The following is a 17,797-nucleotide window of genomic DNA, read 5'->3' as shown; positions in this document are numbered from 1 at the left end:
CCATCTCCGGAACCGTATTCACAATCACCGGCGTAGGGAGTGGGCGTGGGCGTGGACGAGGCAACTGTCCTCGAGCCGTCGTTCTTCGGGCATGTGTCGATGATTTTTTGGTCGAGGCGCCCTACGAGGCGACACAACCATTGTTGAGGCGGTTACCGAGACGTCAACTCCATTGGCGGGAGGGAGGGACCCTGAGGATGCACCCACAAAGGGGCGCTTCCTTGTAAGAGATGGTTTCCCTACCGCTTCCTTTTCGTCACGGAAGCGAAAGGATTGGCAGCGTGACAGGGATTCTATTCGGCGGCTGCTACGGGAACTCCATCGCATTGATTGGCGGCACAACGGGGTTAGATGGCGCAGGAGCAGGTAGACTGAAGGCAGTGGCAGCGCTTGAGCGGGAAAGGAGCTGAAATGTCCATCCTGCCAATGACCGCAAATTGATCCTAGGTACCCCCGGCTATATCTTTTTTGCGGCCAATCCCCCCCCCCCCCCCCAATTTTTTTGTGTGCCCACTAAATGTCTTGCACAATGGAGAGGGTAAGATTCTGAATAATAAGAAGAAGAAACCGCAGCACACAATGTCTTGCTTGACAGTTCATGACTCTTTGCTACATTCTTCCTTACATGCACCAAAATTAGCACCTCTTCTCTAACACAACTGAATAATAGATTTTACCACTAAATGAATTCATAATCAGATTCGTCATCAATGTCATCCCCCAGCTGCACCGGATAAATATTCTTATGCCCACCTAAGAAGCCACCACAACTAAGATATATAAGATCCTTTAGCCTGATGTGGACACGCTTTACAGAGATCTTAGAAAAGGAAAGAAAAAACGCATTAGTTAATGCCCAACACAAATTAAAATAATTTGAAAACGACCTTCAAAGTTAGAGCACCAGTGTTTAGCATAAGAAATGGAAGAAAAGGTGAAGATATATGCCAAGGTCATTCTTAATTAACTGGTAGGATCATGTCACTTTGTACATTCTTCCTTGCATGTACATCAAATTGCACAACTGAATAACATGAACTTCCCACTTAGAATGGATGTAAAATTAGCGGAGGCACCGATATAGCTCAAAGTTGAACTAAATACCAGTGAACACACTATTTTACACCAGGGGGGCCTAAACAAATTCATAATCACACTCATCGTCATCGCTGTCCGACAGCAGCGGACAAACATCCTTGTGCCCACCACGGAAGCTACCACAACTGGGATGTATAAGATCTTTAGCACCATATTGACACCCTTTACAGAGAGCTTAAAAAGAAAGAGAAGTGCATTAGTCAATGGCCAACCCAAACAAAAATAGGAATATGAAAAAATGACTTTCAAAGTTGGAGCACGAGGGTAATAGTATAACAAATAGAATAAAAGTGTGAAAATACCTTCGTCGTTCTTTTTTGATGGCTTCATATCTTCCTCTTCCAAAGGCTTGCAAAGATAAACATCATTCTCATCTTCGAGATCATGATGCACCTCAGCAAAAAACATTGAATTTTTACCATCTAATCCTTTCACTAAAAAGTTGAAATGTAAATATTCCAGCCCGAATTCATCAATAAGGTTTCTTCCTTTCACTTCCACAAATTCAAGTTCAGTAGGCTGCAATATATAATATAAATGTATGTCAATATAATAGGCCCACTTCAAAAAAAACCAGTAAATTGCTTTTCAATTCAATAATGGCCTAAATCAGTTGGCTAACCTATCATCAAAGAATAAAAAGCACTCACTATAGTGGCTGGAGTAACTTATTATAAGCTGCATGTTCATTCTAAAAACTGAGTAAGAGTAGTATTATTAATTAATATATAATTCATGGAAGAATATTTTGTTCAGTGCCTAACTAATATGAGTTGGTTTGGACAAGTAGTAAACTACATGTCCATTTAAAAAATAGAATAGAAGTGGCAATATTATTAACTAACAGAGCAAGCATTGTCATGAAAGAATATCCAGAACAGTAACTATTGATTTGTATGGGTATGACCATGATAGGTTTTCCTTTTATCGGTCTGAAGGTGGTTGTTGAGAGACCGGGTTATAGGATAGATAGCCGCACTACCAAGAGGGGCTTTCGGTTGGGTAACTTGATCACATCGTCTTAGGGAGCTCAACCCTTTGCATGCTTTGCATTCCATAAATCTTGTTGCTTCTTGGTGTTTTTCTGTGTGAGGTTCTTGAGCTTTTTGCTAGCTTTACAACAAGCCCAAGTTCATCAAAAACGGAATTCGTATGCATCTTTTATTGTGTTTTCATGGTTGGAGGTTTTACTGGTTTGATGTTTTCATAGATAGGAAAAACCTTTTATATTATGTTTCTTACTCAATGGTTGGACTATGATATTTCTATGCATAATGTTGTAGGGCTCGTTGTCGTGATTTCAACGAGCCCAAGATCATCGAAATCGGAGTCCGGATGCAAAAGTTATCGCAGTTTCGGTACACAGCCCGGTCCACCGAATGTTGTTACCGGGTAGGTCGGTAGCCAGCTCGGCAGGACCGGGTCCACTACCGGGTGGCTCGATTCTGCCCCCAAACGGTCATATTTTGATGGGCTATAAATGGGGCCTTCTTCCCCATTGTTCTTATGGTTCTTAGGCACGTTTTTTTACCACCATTGTTGACCTTCTTGAGCTTGCTTCCTCTCCATTCCCTCCTATGATTCTTGCATATTATTGGGGGATTTGAAAGAGATCTAGATCTACAACCTCATCGGGAACTCTTGGGATCTAGATCTTGGAGTCATTTGTCGATTTCCTCCATTGTTCTTCCTCTCTAATTCCATCTTAGCATTTGTTGCTTTGGTGGGATTTGAGTGTGAGGTATTTGAACACCTTGGTGTTCTTGTTTTGCATCATTGCATAGTGTTGAGTTCTCCACCACGATTAGTTCGAGTGAGAGACCGTGAGCTTGTTACTCTTGGAGGGAGACCTCCTAGTTGGCTTGGCGGTTGGTGCTCCGGTGATCTCTTCATGGAAGATTGTGAAGAGGCCCGAGCTTCTCCTTCGTGGAGCTTGTGAAATGGTCTTGGAGCTTGCCATCTCTGGAGAGGAGGAAAAGCTAGCCATAAGGAAAGGGCCATTATCCTTCGTGGGTTTGGCTCGGAGAAGAAGGTGAGCCTTCGTAGCGTTGGGAAATCCTTAGTGGGATCCCCACCTCTCCAAACGTGACGTACCTTCTTGCAAAGGAAGGGAACACGGGAATGCATCTTCGTCTCCGCGTGCCTCGGTTATTTCTATACCCGAGCTTACTTTCGTTGTGATAGTCATCGTGCTTGAAGTACATATATCTTGCTATCACTTGTACGTGCTACATATATCTTGTGCCTATCATTCTTAGCTCTAGTTGTTGTCGTTGCACTTAGGTGAGCCTAGCATATTTAGGATTTGTGCTTGTAAAGTAAACGTTAGTTTAATTCCTCATTCTTACAAGCCAAATCCATAAGAGTTTTTAAAACGCCTATTAACCCCCCTCTGGGCGACATCTCGTCCTTTCAATGAGTTTTATGAAAACATTTTTACATCTGAACCGTGTGCTTCAACTGATGCAGTGCTAGATTATATTCATGTCAAAGTGACTATGGAGATGAATGCCGATCTTTGTAAACCATATAATAGAAGTGGCTCTGTTCCAAATGGGGCCTACTAAGGGGCCTGGCCCGGATATATTTCATGCATTATTCTATCAAACCCACTGGGGAATTTATCAAAGATGAAATTTTTAATGTGGTGAGAAGTTTTTTATGTGGATGTGATATTCCTGAAGCACTATGTGATTCAGTGGTTGTGCTAATTCCCAAGGTTGCAAAACCAAATCACTTGAAGAATATTCGTCCTATTAGTTTATGCAACGTCCTTTACAAGATCGCCTCTAAGGTTCTCGCAAATAGGTTGAAAGTGTTCCTTCCCGAGATAATTTCTGAGCAGGAGAGTGCTTTTGTTCCTGGAAGATTGATCACAGATAATGCCTTGATTGCCTACGAGTGCTTGCAAACAATTCGCAACCAGCGGTGGAAGCGACCATTCTTTGCCTTAAAAGTTGATATGATGAAGGCGTATGACAGAGTGGAGTGGGATTATCTGCATGGTTGTTTGAGAAAGCTTGGTTTCGACACTACATGGATTCAATCGGTCATGCGATTTGTGACTTGTGTTCGCTATGTTGTTCGTGTTAATGGAGAACTAACGACACCAGTTGTCCCATCTAGAGGTATTCGGCAAGGAGATCCAACCACTCCATACCTATTTCTCCCGTGTACAGAGGGTTTGTCATGTTTACTGCAACAAAGGGAGGATCGACGTGAGCTCTATGGTATTCTCAATGGTCCGACTTGGTCCCCCTATCTCCCATTTACTTTGCGGATGACAACATCTTCTTTGCGAGGAGTGATAGTAGGAGTGTGGATGCTCTAAAGGATATTCTCAAGGTTTAGTGTGAAGGCTCTGGCCAGAAGATTAATCTTGAGAAGTATTCGGTCTTTTTGGGGAATCATTGTGAGGACCAAATAAAGAATGACGTGAAACAACGGTTGGGAGTTCAGAGCGAAGCTCTTAATGATTTTTACCTAGGTATGCCAACCTCAGTGAAGCGTTCTCTGGCTGCAACCTTCAGTTTTTTCTATAACAAGATTCGAAAATAACTAATTGGATTGTCTGATCACCGATGTCACGAGCGGACAGTGAAACTTTGTTGAAGGCAGTGATCCAGGCTATTCCAACGTTTGTTATGAGTTCTTTCGAACTTACAATTTCTACCTGTGATAGAATTGAATCCATCATTTCAAATAAATGGTGAGGGTTGGAGGATGGAATGAAGAAGATGCACTGGATCTCATGGGACTGGTTGTGTACTCCTAAAGCTTTGGGGGTATGGGTTTTCACGATCTTGTCCTCTTTAATCAAGCGATGTTAGCTAATCAAGGATGGCACCTCATAACCGAGTCAGGTTCTCTTTGTGCCCGTGTCTTGAAGGGGAGATATTTTCCCAACAGAGACTTTTGGGATGCCACTAAACCTCAATCTTCGTCGTTTACATGGAGAAGTATTATGCATGGCCGAGACCTTCTTAAGCATGGGATCAAGTGGGGCATCGGTATCGGTGATGGCAAGATCGTGAAGATCACAGGTGATAATTGGGTGCCTAAATTCCCACCTGGTTTGTTAAAACCGACATCACCCATTCCTGAATCTGCCACGGTTCAGTGCTTGATCGACGAAACGACTAACACTTGGAACCAAGAGTCGGTCCCTGCTTTCTTCCCTGAGGTTGTGGTTGAATGTATTCTTAGGGTTCCAATTGCACGTCATGTTAGGGGCGATCTTCGCGCGTCATGGAATATACACTGTTTACAATCGACTTAATTATAATTTTGCTCGCTCGTCTAAGTTCTTTAAAACTCAGAGTGCAACTGGCAAGGGTCTCAGATCGAATTGCGCAGAGAATGAGAGGTATTGGAAAGCAATTTGGAACATCCAGGCGCCGAGGAAGATGAAGACTCATCTCTAGCGCTTCGTACATGATTGTTTACCAAGCGGTGTTTGGCTTGTTCGGCGACACATACCGGCAGATGGCTCATGTTATTTTTGTGGCAGAGAGGAAAGCATTGAACATGTGATGCTCTTCTGTCAGTTTGCGCAAGCTACTTGGTGGGAAATCAAACAGCAGGTACCTATGCATCTTGATAGGAAAAGCTTCGCTACTTGCAAATAATGGCTGTTTGATTTCCCTGGCCGCGCTTCTGATATCCAAGCTACGGCTTTGGCTGTTGGTTTTTGGTACACACGGGAAGCATGCAATGCGTCACGGAATGAAGGCGTCAAACAAACTCCGTCACTGGAGGTAAAGTTGTAGACTATGTTAATTTGATCAGAACTCAAGGTGTGAGCCAAGTTCAGATCGTTGGATTCACCACCGCAAGGTAAGGTTCTCGAGATTAACTCAGATGCTGCTATCTCCATGGCTACAGGTTGTATGGGGTCAGGTGTGGTAATGCGAAATCATCATGGTGTTTTTTTGTTGCCTGTTGGGATCATCTGAATTGGATCTCTGAGCTTGAGTACACCGAGGCGTTGGCCCTTCATCGTGATGTTATTTTGGCTAAAAAGGAAGGGTTTGATCGAGTGGTTTTGCGTCCGACTATTTAACGTTGGTGCAATGTCTATCCACCTCTACAAAAGAGAGGTCCGGTGTTGGTATTTTGGTGGTTGATATCAAGGTTTTGGTGCAGCACTTCTCGTCAGCATCTTTGTGCCATGTGAAGAGAAATTTGAATGAGGCGGGGCATATATTAGCTAAGTCAAATTTGTTAGCTGATTCTACTTGTGTTTTCCACTTTTTGTACTTTTGTGAGATAATCAATAAAGTGCATGTTCTCAAAAAAAATCTTATAAACCTTCTAAAAAAGATCTTATGGATGAGAAAGAGCTCCACCGTGATGAGCTTGGACTCCGTTATGTGTACGACATAAGAGTATCTCCAACAATCGCGCTAAATTTTGACGCTGTAAAAGCATCCGTGTGTCGTGTGTGAGGCCATATTCACCTTCAATAGAAGCTCTAAATTTTAGAACTGTAAAAATAGGTAGTTATTTCTGCACACGATTTGTGCTGTGCACTCTTTCCAGCGATGTAGATATAGTGCGCGAGATAGCGTTTTTGCTCCACCCTCTATCTTACAGCCCAATTACAACATCTATTTACGCCTCTCACATCTTAAACTAGTCGTTTTTTTCGATAGAACACCAATTACAGGAGATGCTCTAAGTTGCCGCCGCTTCCACTGATGTTCTCACAACCCTTCCCCTATTCGGAGCATTCAATCCGCCTGAATTCTATAATATGAGACCAAATAGAACCATTCCAGATTCAAGGAGAAGATTCTTAAATTAAATTCATCTCCCCGGGTGTATCCCTCCACTCACAAAACATACGGAGTATTTCGAATTGCTAAAATAAAATCAACAAAAAGATTCACAAATAATTGATTTGTTGCGTCTGGGAGGGTGACCAGACGATTCTGACACAAGAAAGTGCATCCGATTTTCAAAGCTAGGGCCGCCTTTACAAAAAAATATCTGCTATGCACAGAAATAATTATAGCACGAACGAAAATAATACCGGTCATGGCACAGAAATGATGGACACAAACTTCCTAATATATTAAATTGCAGCACGGACACTAAGGTTCTGAGTCAAAAGAAAAAGAAACTGCAGACCATGTCTTGCCTGGCAGGTCATGCCACTTTGCTACATTCTTCCATAGATGTAGATAAAATTACACAATTGGATAACACAAACTTCCCACTTGGAATGGATGTAAAATTAGGGGAGGCACCGATATAGCTCAAAGTTGAACTGAGTACAGTGAACACACTATTTTACATCCAATCCAAGAGGGGCCATTCATAATCACACTCATCGTCATCACTGTCCGACTGCATCGGACAAACATCCTTGTGCCCACCACGGAAGCTACCACAACTGGGATGTATAAGATCTTTAGCACCATATTCACACCCTTTACAGAGAGCTTAAAAAGAAAGAAAAGTGCATTAGTCAATGGCCAACCCAAATAAAAATAGGAATATGAAAAAGTAAATGACCTTCAAAGTTGGAGCACGAGTGTAATAGTATAACAAATAGAATAAAAGTGTGAAAATACCTTCGTCATTCTTTTTTGATGGCTTCATATCTTCCTCTTCCAAAGGCTTGCAAAGATAAATATCATTCTCATCTTCAAGATCATGATGCACCTCAGCAAAAAACATTGTATTTTTACCATCTAATCCTTTCACTAAAAAGTTGAAATGTAAATATCCCAGCCCAAATTCATCAATAAGGTTTCTTCCTTTCACTTCCACAAATTCAAGTTCAGTAGGCTGCAATATATAATATAAATGTATGTCAATATAATAGGCCCACTTCAAAAAAAAAATAGTAAATTGCTTTTCAATTCTGCAGCTAGCTTCAATAATGGCTTAAATCAGTTGGCTAACCTATCATCAAAGAATAAAAAGCACTCACTATAGTGGCTGAAGTAACTTATTATAAGCTGCATGTACATTCTAAAAACTGAGTAAGAGTAGTAGTATTAATTAATATACTTCATGGAAGAATATTTTGTTCAGTGCCTAACTAATATGAGTTGGTTTGGACAAGTAGTAAACTAGATGTCCATTTTAAAAACAGAATAGAAGTAGCAATATTATTAACTAACACAGCAAGTATTGTCATGAAAGAATATCCAGAACAGTAATTATTGATTGACCTGCATGTTATTTTTCTTGGTATAGACTTCCAGTGCTATCATCAAGAACTTGTGATCCTGCTCTTCTCTTTGTCTAAGCTGCTCCTCACTAAGCCTAACTGATGACCTAGCATCCATAAGGCTGTGATTGCGCCTGGCAGCCTTAATACAAGCCTCGCGAAATTCCTCGAAAGTAGTTTCTGATTTCCTAGGAGTGGGATCTTGCCAAGTCTCCAGCCTTGTGTCAAAACTGCATGAGTGGAAAATATATATATACAAATGCATAACATTTGTTGGAAATGTTGAAGTTCTAAAGATATGTTGCACATGGGAAGGAAGTTATCAGCAAATTCAAAATAGAGGACACACTGATTAGTAGAAATGTTTTGTATAAATCAGCATTAGCCACAAAAGGTAAAACAACATGTGCATGTAGCGCACATATTATCTACGACCTCCAACTATTCATGCAAATGAATATTATAGCAATTAGAAGATATATGGTCATCTTTTTTTTTTTTTGCCAACTTTGCTGCTCTCGCTATTATTTTGGTTGGTGGGCAACAAATAGGAAATTATATTCAGCGGTAGCAAGCCAAGAAAATGCATGCTTCCCTGCAAATCAGTTCAAAAATAATGGACTAGCAGAAGACACAACCTAAAAGCTGCGCTTCCTCTTTTTTTGGTTATAACTTGTGCTGTTGTTACTGGCCACAAGTCTGCTTTCCTAGAGATATTGAGGGCTTTTCTTCCTAGATAAACATCTACCATAAATGGAATATGAAAATTAATAGATTTTCTACTACACAGTACTTTCCCCATTAAGGTGAATGATACCAACAACAATAAGTGGAAATCTTTTCAGTTTCTAACTGAGTTTCATCGAAGATCAAAGGATGCTGCATACCGTCCAACAAAATACTCAGGAGCAGTTGAGGTGGTTGTCGGAAACATGTCTGCCAATCTCTCTGCTCCTCCTTTATAGATATATTAAGGTAAATTAGTAACGATTCCCAAACCAGATCAGTACACAAAAAGAGAGATGGCGCATCCCCAGCAAGAAACTGAGCAATTCTCCATGCTCGCTCACCTGTGACGAATCGAATACACGCAGCCCACCCTGTCCTTCACTCCTGCCTTAGGAACCCACTCCTGCAAGTCCAGTAAACCTTGTTTCAGCTTCAAACACAGGTACGGCAATGCTGCAAAAGGGCATCTACTGAAAAAGAGGGGTTTTTTTTTGCGGGTAACTGAAGAACTTGGAAGGAGCTCATGAACCTAGAGCACGAGCGGTAGTGCCGGCCTCGTTGAAGTGGAGGTGGTGAATCGTGTATCCGGAGGCGGTGGGACACCGTGGCAGGTGGTGGCCCCGGCAGGAATCGAGGCCAAGATAGCGAGGGCGGCGACGTCTAGGGTTCCGCTGAGGAACGCGGGCCCGAGAGTGAGGCGGCGCAGAAGCGTACAATAGGATACCGAACGAGGGGGAGCAGGAAGCGGATGTCAGCGGCAGCAGCTGCCGGCGGCGATCGCCTGAACCAGAAGGGATATGGCGTCGGAATGGTAACAGCTACTGTACGAGAAAGGGGAATACGGGTGCTTTCGCGTGGCTTAGAACGAGAGGCAAGATTAACGAAGGCGCAAAAGGCAATTTGCCGCGATTGCACTCACCTGTGACGAGGTCTGCGGTGATATTCGCCGGATCCGCCGCCGCCTAGAGGTAGGCTGCTCCCGTATGCGTCCTTTTTCCTAGTCCCTAGGGGAAGAGGAACCAATCCCTGGGATAAGTAGGCAGGCCAAAGCGGCCCAGACACCCCAAAGGGCACATCCGTCTTTAGTCGATCCGATAACGGGCAGACTTTAGTCGGAAAAGGGTCGGTATGATAAGTGTCCAATTTTTCCTAAAAATCCTGGATTAAAAAAGACCCGCTTTTACTTCATGAAAGAAAAAAAAAACTGGTCCCTTAGAAATAGAATACAAAAGATCAGTCAGACGCAGCCCTCGCCGGAGGGACCTCGTCGAAGACTTTGTAGCAAAAGGCACTAAAGTAGCAAAATAGTAGACTATTTGTAGCAAGGGTATCACGCTATTATAGCATTATCAACTACTACTTGCCGGTGCACGCCGACAACAACCTAACTCCGGCTGGCAGCACTGCCACTTGCTTCTTACAGCACCTTCGTTGAATATTGGCAGCACCGCCACTTGCTTCTTGCAGCACCTCCACTGACCGTTTGCAGCACCGCCGTCGATCGTTTGCAGCAACCGCCGTGACGATTTGAAGCACCGCTCGACAACACTAGAAGCATTTTCCATAGCCACTGGTAGCATCTCGTCACTCCTTTGGTAGCATCCGGTGTGGCGGACCTTTGCAGTTCATCTATCTTCTCCAACACATCGCTTGAAGCGATGCAGCCGTGCTATCATACCACCAGGCCTCATCACCGGCAGCAAACCGTCTCAACGCTGGTAGCATCGACTGATTCCTGCCGTCTTTCCCCCACTGATAGAAGAGATTGGAGGCGGCTGGTTACCATGGAGGTTGAGGAGGGTGTGCCCCATGTCCGGCGACGGCGAGCTCCATCATCCTCGACGGTTCCCCGTGGAGCAGCTAGCTAGGCTTTCCCGTGGGGCAGGACCGGCGTGTGGTGGCGTGGCTTTCCAGGGAGACGACCTAGCGCACGCTCGGGTGCGTGGGCGGCGTCCGGCGGCTGGTGAGGTGCAGGTAGGGCGGAGGCGGATGCCCCATGCCGGAGGCGTGCAGAAATTGTCGGCGATGTTTGACACAATAGAGCAGCGGTGGCGGTTGTCGCTGAAAAAGGAGCGGCGGAGGCGGCAGTCGTCGCTGAGAGAAGGGTGGTGGCGGCATCCGTCGGGGAGAAAGGAGCGGCGGGCGGCCTTCAGCGCGAGAGAGGAGCGGCGACGTGAGTCATCATGTAGCCGGGAAAGTGTGGATGAGAATGAAGTAAAAGGAGTGGACCGGAAACCATAGGAGCCCACCCCACGTTGCCAGTACGGAGACCGCACGATGAAAGCAAATTGAACAAACGCCGCGCCCAGAGGTTGCGAACGAGGCAGCCTCCAGAGGAAACCAAACATTTTCCATCGGAAAACCCTATGCCAATGACATACCAATCATTTTAAGCATCCTATAAGAGCAGATTGAGATGATTTCTTAGCATGACATTTTAATGGTAAAAGATAATTCTCTATTAAATCAGCTTATAAGGTTCACGTTGAGATGGAGTGCAAACCTGCAGTTAGGCAGGAGGGTCAAGGATCTATTTCAGATCCAATAAAACATAAAAGGTTTTTAGGACAATCTGGAAGGTGCAATGCCCATCGATAGTTCACCATTTTTTGTGGAGATTGGCACACAATAGTCATTCCCTGTTGATGTGAAATACGTCATATTTGCTCGCGTTTAAATCCCTACCTGAGTCAAGAAATTGACTAAGTTTACCTCTCAACTTGTCACTATTGACTAATCAATGCAAAAATATGCAATCTCTTTTATTTTTAGATTTTGTGCAGGATATCACGTCATAATGACAAATGGACCTGTAATTACTGAAAAAAATTGTGTCAGGGTGAAGTTCACATCAGCATTCTGGGAGCTGAACTGGCCGCTACCAAGGGTGAAGTTCTTTATCTGGCTAGTCTGCCTTGACAGGTGTTGAACGGGTGAGAGGCTGGCGCAGCGCGGCTTACCACATACCCACTCTGTAATCAGTCTAAGGAGACCATGGCGCACCCTACTCACTGGGTGCCCCTTCTCTAGGACTGATATCAAGCACCTCAAAGGTGGGAATGTTCAATGGGTAATGCAGCATGGAAGGGGCATGAACCACCAGAGTTGTTAGTCTATCTAAACAACTTATATGTCAACATTACACATCTCGGATAGCAGGAGGTTTCTGCTGCTTTGCAGACTACGATGCTATAACCTTGGTTTAAAATCCACGGTTGAAGAATAGAGCAATAACTCTCTTGCTTATGATTCGTTGATAGAGAAAAACTGCCAGAGGTTTATGATTCAGTGAAATACTAACCATGTAAATCGCAAAGTAGTGCTCCACTGAAACATACACTACGGGAAAAGAAGCCGTTGCCGTGCGAGGCTTTGGACGGCAAAGAGGCCTGTACGCACGGCAACGGCTTTGCCGTGCGTGCACTCACGGCAAAGTGTGCACGGCAACGGCTTCGACGGCAAAGCAACCTTTGCCGTGCGCATGCAGGAAATGCACGGCAAAGCCCTTTGCCGTGCGTCGCTCTCTCTGCCGTGCGCTGCGAACGCTGCCGTGCGAGGACTCTTTGCCGTGCGCTGCCATCGCTGCCGTGCGACTTTGCTTTGCCGTGCGCCATATTTCTTTGCCGTGCGCCAAGCGTTGCCGTGCGCAACATTCGCTGCCGTGCGTAGCTTTGCCGTGCGGCCTTGCTCTGCCACGCACGGGAAAGCCCCATACAGGCACGCCCCCCAGGAGCTCCCAGGAGCACAGTTGGGCGACACGTGGCCCCTTTGCCGTGCGTGTGCGCACGGCAAAGAGACCAAATGTCCTTTGCCGTGTGCACACACACGGCAAAGGGGCCTGATTTTTTCATTTTTTTGCTATTTTTCAATTATCCCTGCATTTCAAATATTGCATTTCACAAATATAGCATATATAACATATATATCAACATAAGATCACCAAACACATCAACAACACCACAAATACATCGAGCACACATAGTTCATGCATACAATCCGTTACATAGAGTCCACATCGAGCACACATAGTTCATGCATAGCAATGTCCATTATTACAATCCATAACAAGTGCGAACAATCCATTACAACGACGACGAGTGCACGAAGACCATGCCATCAACCTTGTCCTCCTCCGCTTCCGCCGGCCTCATTGTCATTGCCTTGTGACATATAATCTATAAGCAGGTTGATGGAATGAACATTTGCATTTGCATATTGAACACTAGCACAAGTAGCGGGTTGGGCACAAGCGTAGGAGGACTCACCGCGGTTCATGCTCCGGATGATGTTCATGTTGTTGACGGTGATAGGTGTCCCCGGGGTCTGAGTGGGCGGTGGCGGCATCCACGGCGTGGTGTAAGGTGGAGGAGCAGCAATACTCCCCGGTGGACTAGATAGAACCGTCCGGCTCATCAACCAGCTCATCCGTGCTCGCTGCGCTTGCATCATCTGCTCGCTGCTGTTGCATCTCGCTGCATCATCCGTATCTCGCTGCTGCTGGTACTCCGAATCTGCTGCTCCATGTGCGCCCTTTGCTCCCGGGCCGCCTGCTCCTTCGCTGCCATCTCCTCCTACGTTGTGTTGCCGCGATGTCATTAACATTTCAATGGAAAGCATGTAAAGGAAATGTAGAGGCTCGAGGAAGAACATACCCGTAACCGCTCGACGCGCTAGATCCGAAGCCCGTGGCCGGGGCTCTACCTCAGGCTGGCCGCTCTTACGACCACGACGGATCCGGCGGAGAGAGGGAACCTTCGCCGGGTCGACGCACCCGTCACCAAACCATAGGCGGCCATGCTTCAAGCCTTCTCCCGCAAGCACCGCGACCTCAGGGTCAAAGTCCTCGGCCTCTGGGTTGGCCTCCTCGCCGTACTTCTGCTTGAACTTGGAGACATACGACGTGCACTGGGTCTCGCATTGCGGGTTAAGCCACACGGCGGACCCCGTCTCGGGATCGGGCGTCTTCCTTTGCTTCATCTTCTTTAGCACGGCAAAGACGTTAGGCTTCGCTCCCGTCCCGAGTTCCTGCAAAAGAGAACATGTAATCAAGTGAAGTGGCACACCCTTGCGGAGTTAACAAATATATAACATGAATTCAAAGAATGAAGGAACCATTAATTTGCTCACCTCGTTCGCAGGTGAAGAGAGAGGGGGATGTTGCCTTGGATATGCGATCCACCTCGCATCTCTGCCCGCTTCTTCTTGCCCTCCTCGTGCTTCTTGAGGTACTGGGGGCATGTCCACCACATGACCATCGCAAGAAAGCACCTATCGTCCTTCCCGACGTACTGAGGAGGGTTCTACATGCACAAGATAAACCCATTATGGTAAAATAAACTACATGGCGCTAAAGCAAATCAATAACACATAAATGCAAATACCGCATGTACCGCCACGGCTGCATGAGCGTGTCGCGAGCGTCCTCCTTAGTCATGTGGACGAAGCGGTCGGCGTGCCAGTCGCGGACGCATTGAATACGTGCCTCGTAGTGCATGCCAGTCACCCTCTTCCTTGCAAGCTGGTGTAGGACATCATCGCACGCACGCTCCTTGCCCTCGGCCCTCTTGAAGTATTTCCGCAACCATGCACATAGGTAAAACAAGGGGCATTAGTGCAATTATTGTGAACCAAGGAGAGTGTATGAATGGTAAGAAGTCAAAAGTCACGTACCCAGAATTTGGCAACAACCAAATCCGCCGCGGTGCCGCGGCCCATAGGATCTTCCGCGAGGCTGTAGTGCGCCCACCTCCAAGCTACGTCGCAGCCACCAGTAGGGAAATTGACTATCCCGGGGAAATACCATCTAAGTAGGCCCCCAAGGATGTTCGAGTACCCACGTGGCGGTCTCTGCGACGGGTCTTCATACTTGAACGAGCTGCACCATGAAACGACAACATCAATATGTATGTGATAATAATTTTGATAATGACAAAATTGCGATAACGAAATGCCAAAAATTAACATGTACCTCCTTCCATAGGGCACTAGAACAACGTGCCTGTACCGCCAGGACTTCAGCGAGGGAGCTGTGTTATCCCACGCCGATATGGCTTCCTATCACGTGGCCTCAGCCTCTCCACAGCTGGAACGTACTGGTAATCCGCCGGCTCTTCCCAATCTAGGCTTTGATCAGGATCGAACACTAAGTTCCCCGCCCACCCCTCATCCTCCGAGAGGTCCTCCTCGTCCCCCTCCTCCTCCTGGTCCTCCCCACCCACCTCCTCCTCCTGGTCCTCCCCACCCCCCTCCTCCTCCTGGTCCTCCCCACCCCCTCCTCCTCCTGGTCCTCCCCACCCCCGTGGTGCTCCTGGTCCTCCTCCTCGTCATCATCATCGGCTGCGGGAGGGGGGCTAGGACTAGGAGTGAGTACCCGCGTCGCATTCTTCCTACGCGGCCGCGTTGTGGTAGCGACAGGAGGGGGGCTAGGAGGGGGGGTACTAGGTCGGCCCCGCCTCGAAGTCCCTACACCTACCAAGTCCTTGAGCTTCTTTTTAAGACCGCCACCCCTTTTTTTTGGCGGCATGCTTCAATCACCTGCAAACACAAATGAAGAGAGTGGTTTATTAGTACGCAATATTGTAAAGAGATAAATATTAGTGAAAGCAACAGAAATATAAGTAGATGAACATTAATGAAAGCAACAATAATGCAAAAGGATGAACATTAATTAGTGGAAGCAACAAATAGCAAGCATAGAGTTCTCTATTACACGGAGTTATTACAAATAACCTAGCTAGACAATCTCTATTACACGGAGTTATTACAAATAACCTAGCTAGCCTCACAATTACTACTACATAGATCGGTAGCCCGTGTCGCCGTCCGTGATTGGACCGCGTGTCTCATCATCGTCATCGGGCTCGGCGAACCAATAATCATCAATGAAACCCGGAGGTGGTCCATCCGCATCGAGGTCAATCCCTGCTCCGAACGCCTCGAGCAAACTCGGGTCTTCCGGGGCACAAACATCCTCGACTTCATCTTCTCGCATTGTCCCCATCCATGCCCGCATCTTCTTGTTCATCGTCTACGACCATGTCATCGATAGTCGGCAAGGCGATTGTGAAATGCCCGGGGAGCCCTTCTTCCCGATAGAACTCGACACTCTTTGCCGAGGGGTCTACGCGGCGGTAATCGTCCTTGTTTGGCGGGGGCGGCCTATTGCGTGAAGGCACCGTCATCACAACATCCCATCCATGTAGACGTTTTGTCGGGTTTCTGCACGCGTACGGGAGATAGAATACTTGAAAGGCCTGGGTAGCCAAGATGTACACATCCTCTCCCTTATAAACAGAGTTCCTTTCAACTTCGACCAACCCAATTTCAGGATCCCGTCTCACCCGACGTGGGTCAAACCAATGACATTTGAAGACGACGGGATTTAGCCCTTTCTGAAACCCGTAATTCAGCTCGTATATACCCTCGACTCTTCCATAGTAATGGAGCCCATCGTCACCTTGACATACCACCCCGCTATTTATTGTCTTCGCGTTGGGCCGGCTTGTTGTGTATTTATGGGTCTGGAAGCGATACCCGTTCACGTCATAGGAGTTGAACGCTTCGACGGAATGGTCAAAGCCCCTAGCAATTTTTCTTAGCTCGACTTCATCTCTTTGTCGGTTCTTGCCTACAAGTTTAGCACGAGAAGTTTAGAACGAGAAATGACCGATAAATGTCGGAAGTGCTAGCTAATTTGGGATAGAAAAGTACCAAATTACAGAACCAGCTACTAAAACCGAAACCGCCGCCCTTATCGAAAATTTGCTTGGATTCTTCCGGGGTAGGCTCCCTGTGGGTATTCTTCCAATGTATAGCCTTGAATTGCCTATACCGATGAAAAGAGGAAGAGTTAGCCACGCAAATACGAGTGAATGTTTGCGAATAACTAAATGGTTCGCACTTACTCGATGTACGGCTTCACTTCGACCATGGTGTTCAAGACATACGAGTGGATCAAGGTCCGCTCCTGCAAGTCCGTTCGTACGGCTTCGAGCCACTTGACTTGCCACCAAGCCCCACGAAGATGCTAAGCTTGGGTACTTCTTCATTGTTGGCGGCATTGTAACGGAGGACCGGGTTGTGCTTTGTGGGAATGTTGGGATCATAGTGCTTAGTGGTGAAGTTTGCCACCTCCACGTTCAGGACTGCCTCGGCTATGGATGCTTCGATCTTGCATTTATTGCCGGTCATTTGACGAAGCTTTTGTGTTTCTCTCTCGGGACCAAACCGCCAACGGCCCCAATTCGGCCCCCCCTTTAAGCATTCCTCCGCGAGGTGCAGGATCATATGTTGCATCGGATTAAAGAACCCTGGAGGAAAGATCTTCTCTAGATCGCAAAGCAACACGGGTGCCTCTTCATCCAGCTTCTCAATCACTTTAGTGTCTAACTCCCTAGCACAAATCTGGCGGAAGAAAAAACTCAACCTCGCTAGCACTCGCCAAGTCTTCTCAGGGACATAGCCTCGAATCATCACCGGCATTATCCGCTCAAGCCATATGTGGTAGTCATGACTCTTCAGCCCTTGTACTCGCAACGTTTCAATGTTCGGACCCCTCATCCAGCTTGGCTGCGAACCCATCGGGGAAAAACAAGGAGTCCTTCATCCATTGGAAGACCTCCCTTTTTGGGCCTTTGTGAGACAGAACGGAGCGTGTGGCTTAGTCCAAGTTTTTTGGCACCATGAGGTGGCTGCATGTTCAACTCCGGCCTATCGCACCACATTTCTTGATCAATTCGAGCCTTTATGTTATCCTTCGTCTTCTCGGTGTCCACAATCGTGCTCCAA

At 46.2% G+C, this 17,797-nt stretch overlaps 1 protein-coding gene across 2 annotated transcripts; it reads right to left on the bottom strand.

The window, feature by feature from the left end:
* Positions 1-1,133: 1,133 nt before the first annotated feature.
* On the bottom strand, positions 1,134-10,021 carry LOC124700787. 2 transcript variants are annotated; one of them, XM_047232868.1, is made up of 6 exons: positions 9,930-10,021; positions 9,352-9,413; positions 9,169-9,238; positions 8,283-8,511; positions 1,401-1,617; positions 1,134-1,272 (listed from the first exon to the last, which is right to left on the bottom strand). In XM_047232868.1, exons 3-6 carry the CDS (start codon positions 9,213-9,215, stop codon positions 1,136-1,138), a joined length of 630 nt encoding a protein of 209 aa, XP_047088824.1. In that variant the 5' UTR covers positions 9,216-9,238; positions 9,352-9,413; positions 9,930-10,021; the 3' UTR covers positions 1,134-1,135. The 2 variants fall into 2 exon arrangements, with proteins under 2 accessions (XP_047088824.1, XP_047088818.1); XM_047232862.1 differs by lacking the exons at positions 1,134-1,272; positions 1,401-1,617 and adding exons at positions 7,150-7,544; positions 7,677-7,893 and having other exon boundaries at positions 9,169-9,239.
* Positions 10,022-17,797: the final 7,776 nt, after the last annotated feature.

Source organism: Lolium rigidum, chromosome 1 (assembly GCF_022539505.1).
Source record: "Lolium rigidum isolate FL_2022 chromosome 1, APGP_CSIRO_Lrig_0.1, whole genome shotgun sequence".
Taxonomy (NCBI): Eukaryota; Viridiplantae; Streptophyta; class Magnoliopsida; order Poales; family Poaceae; genus Lolium; species Lolium rigidum.
This window is presented reverse-complemented; position numbering and strand designations above follow the sequence as displayed.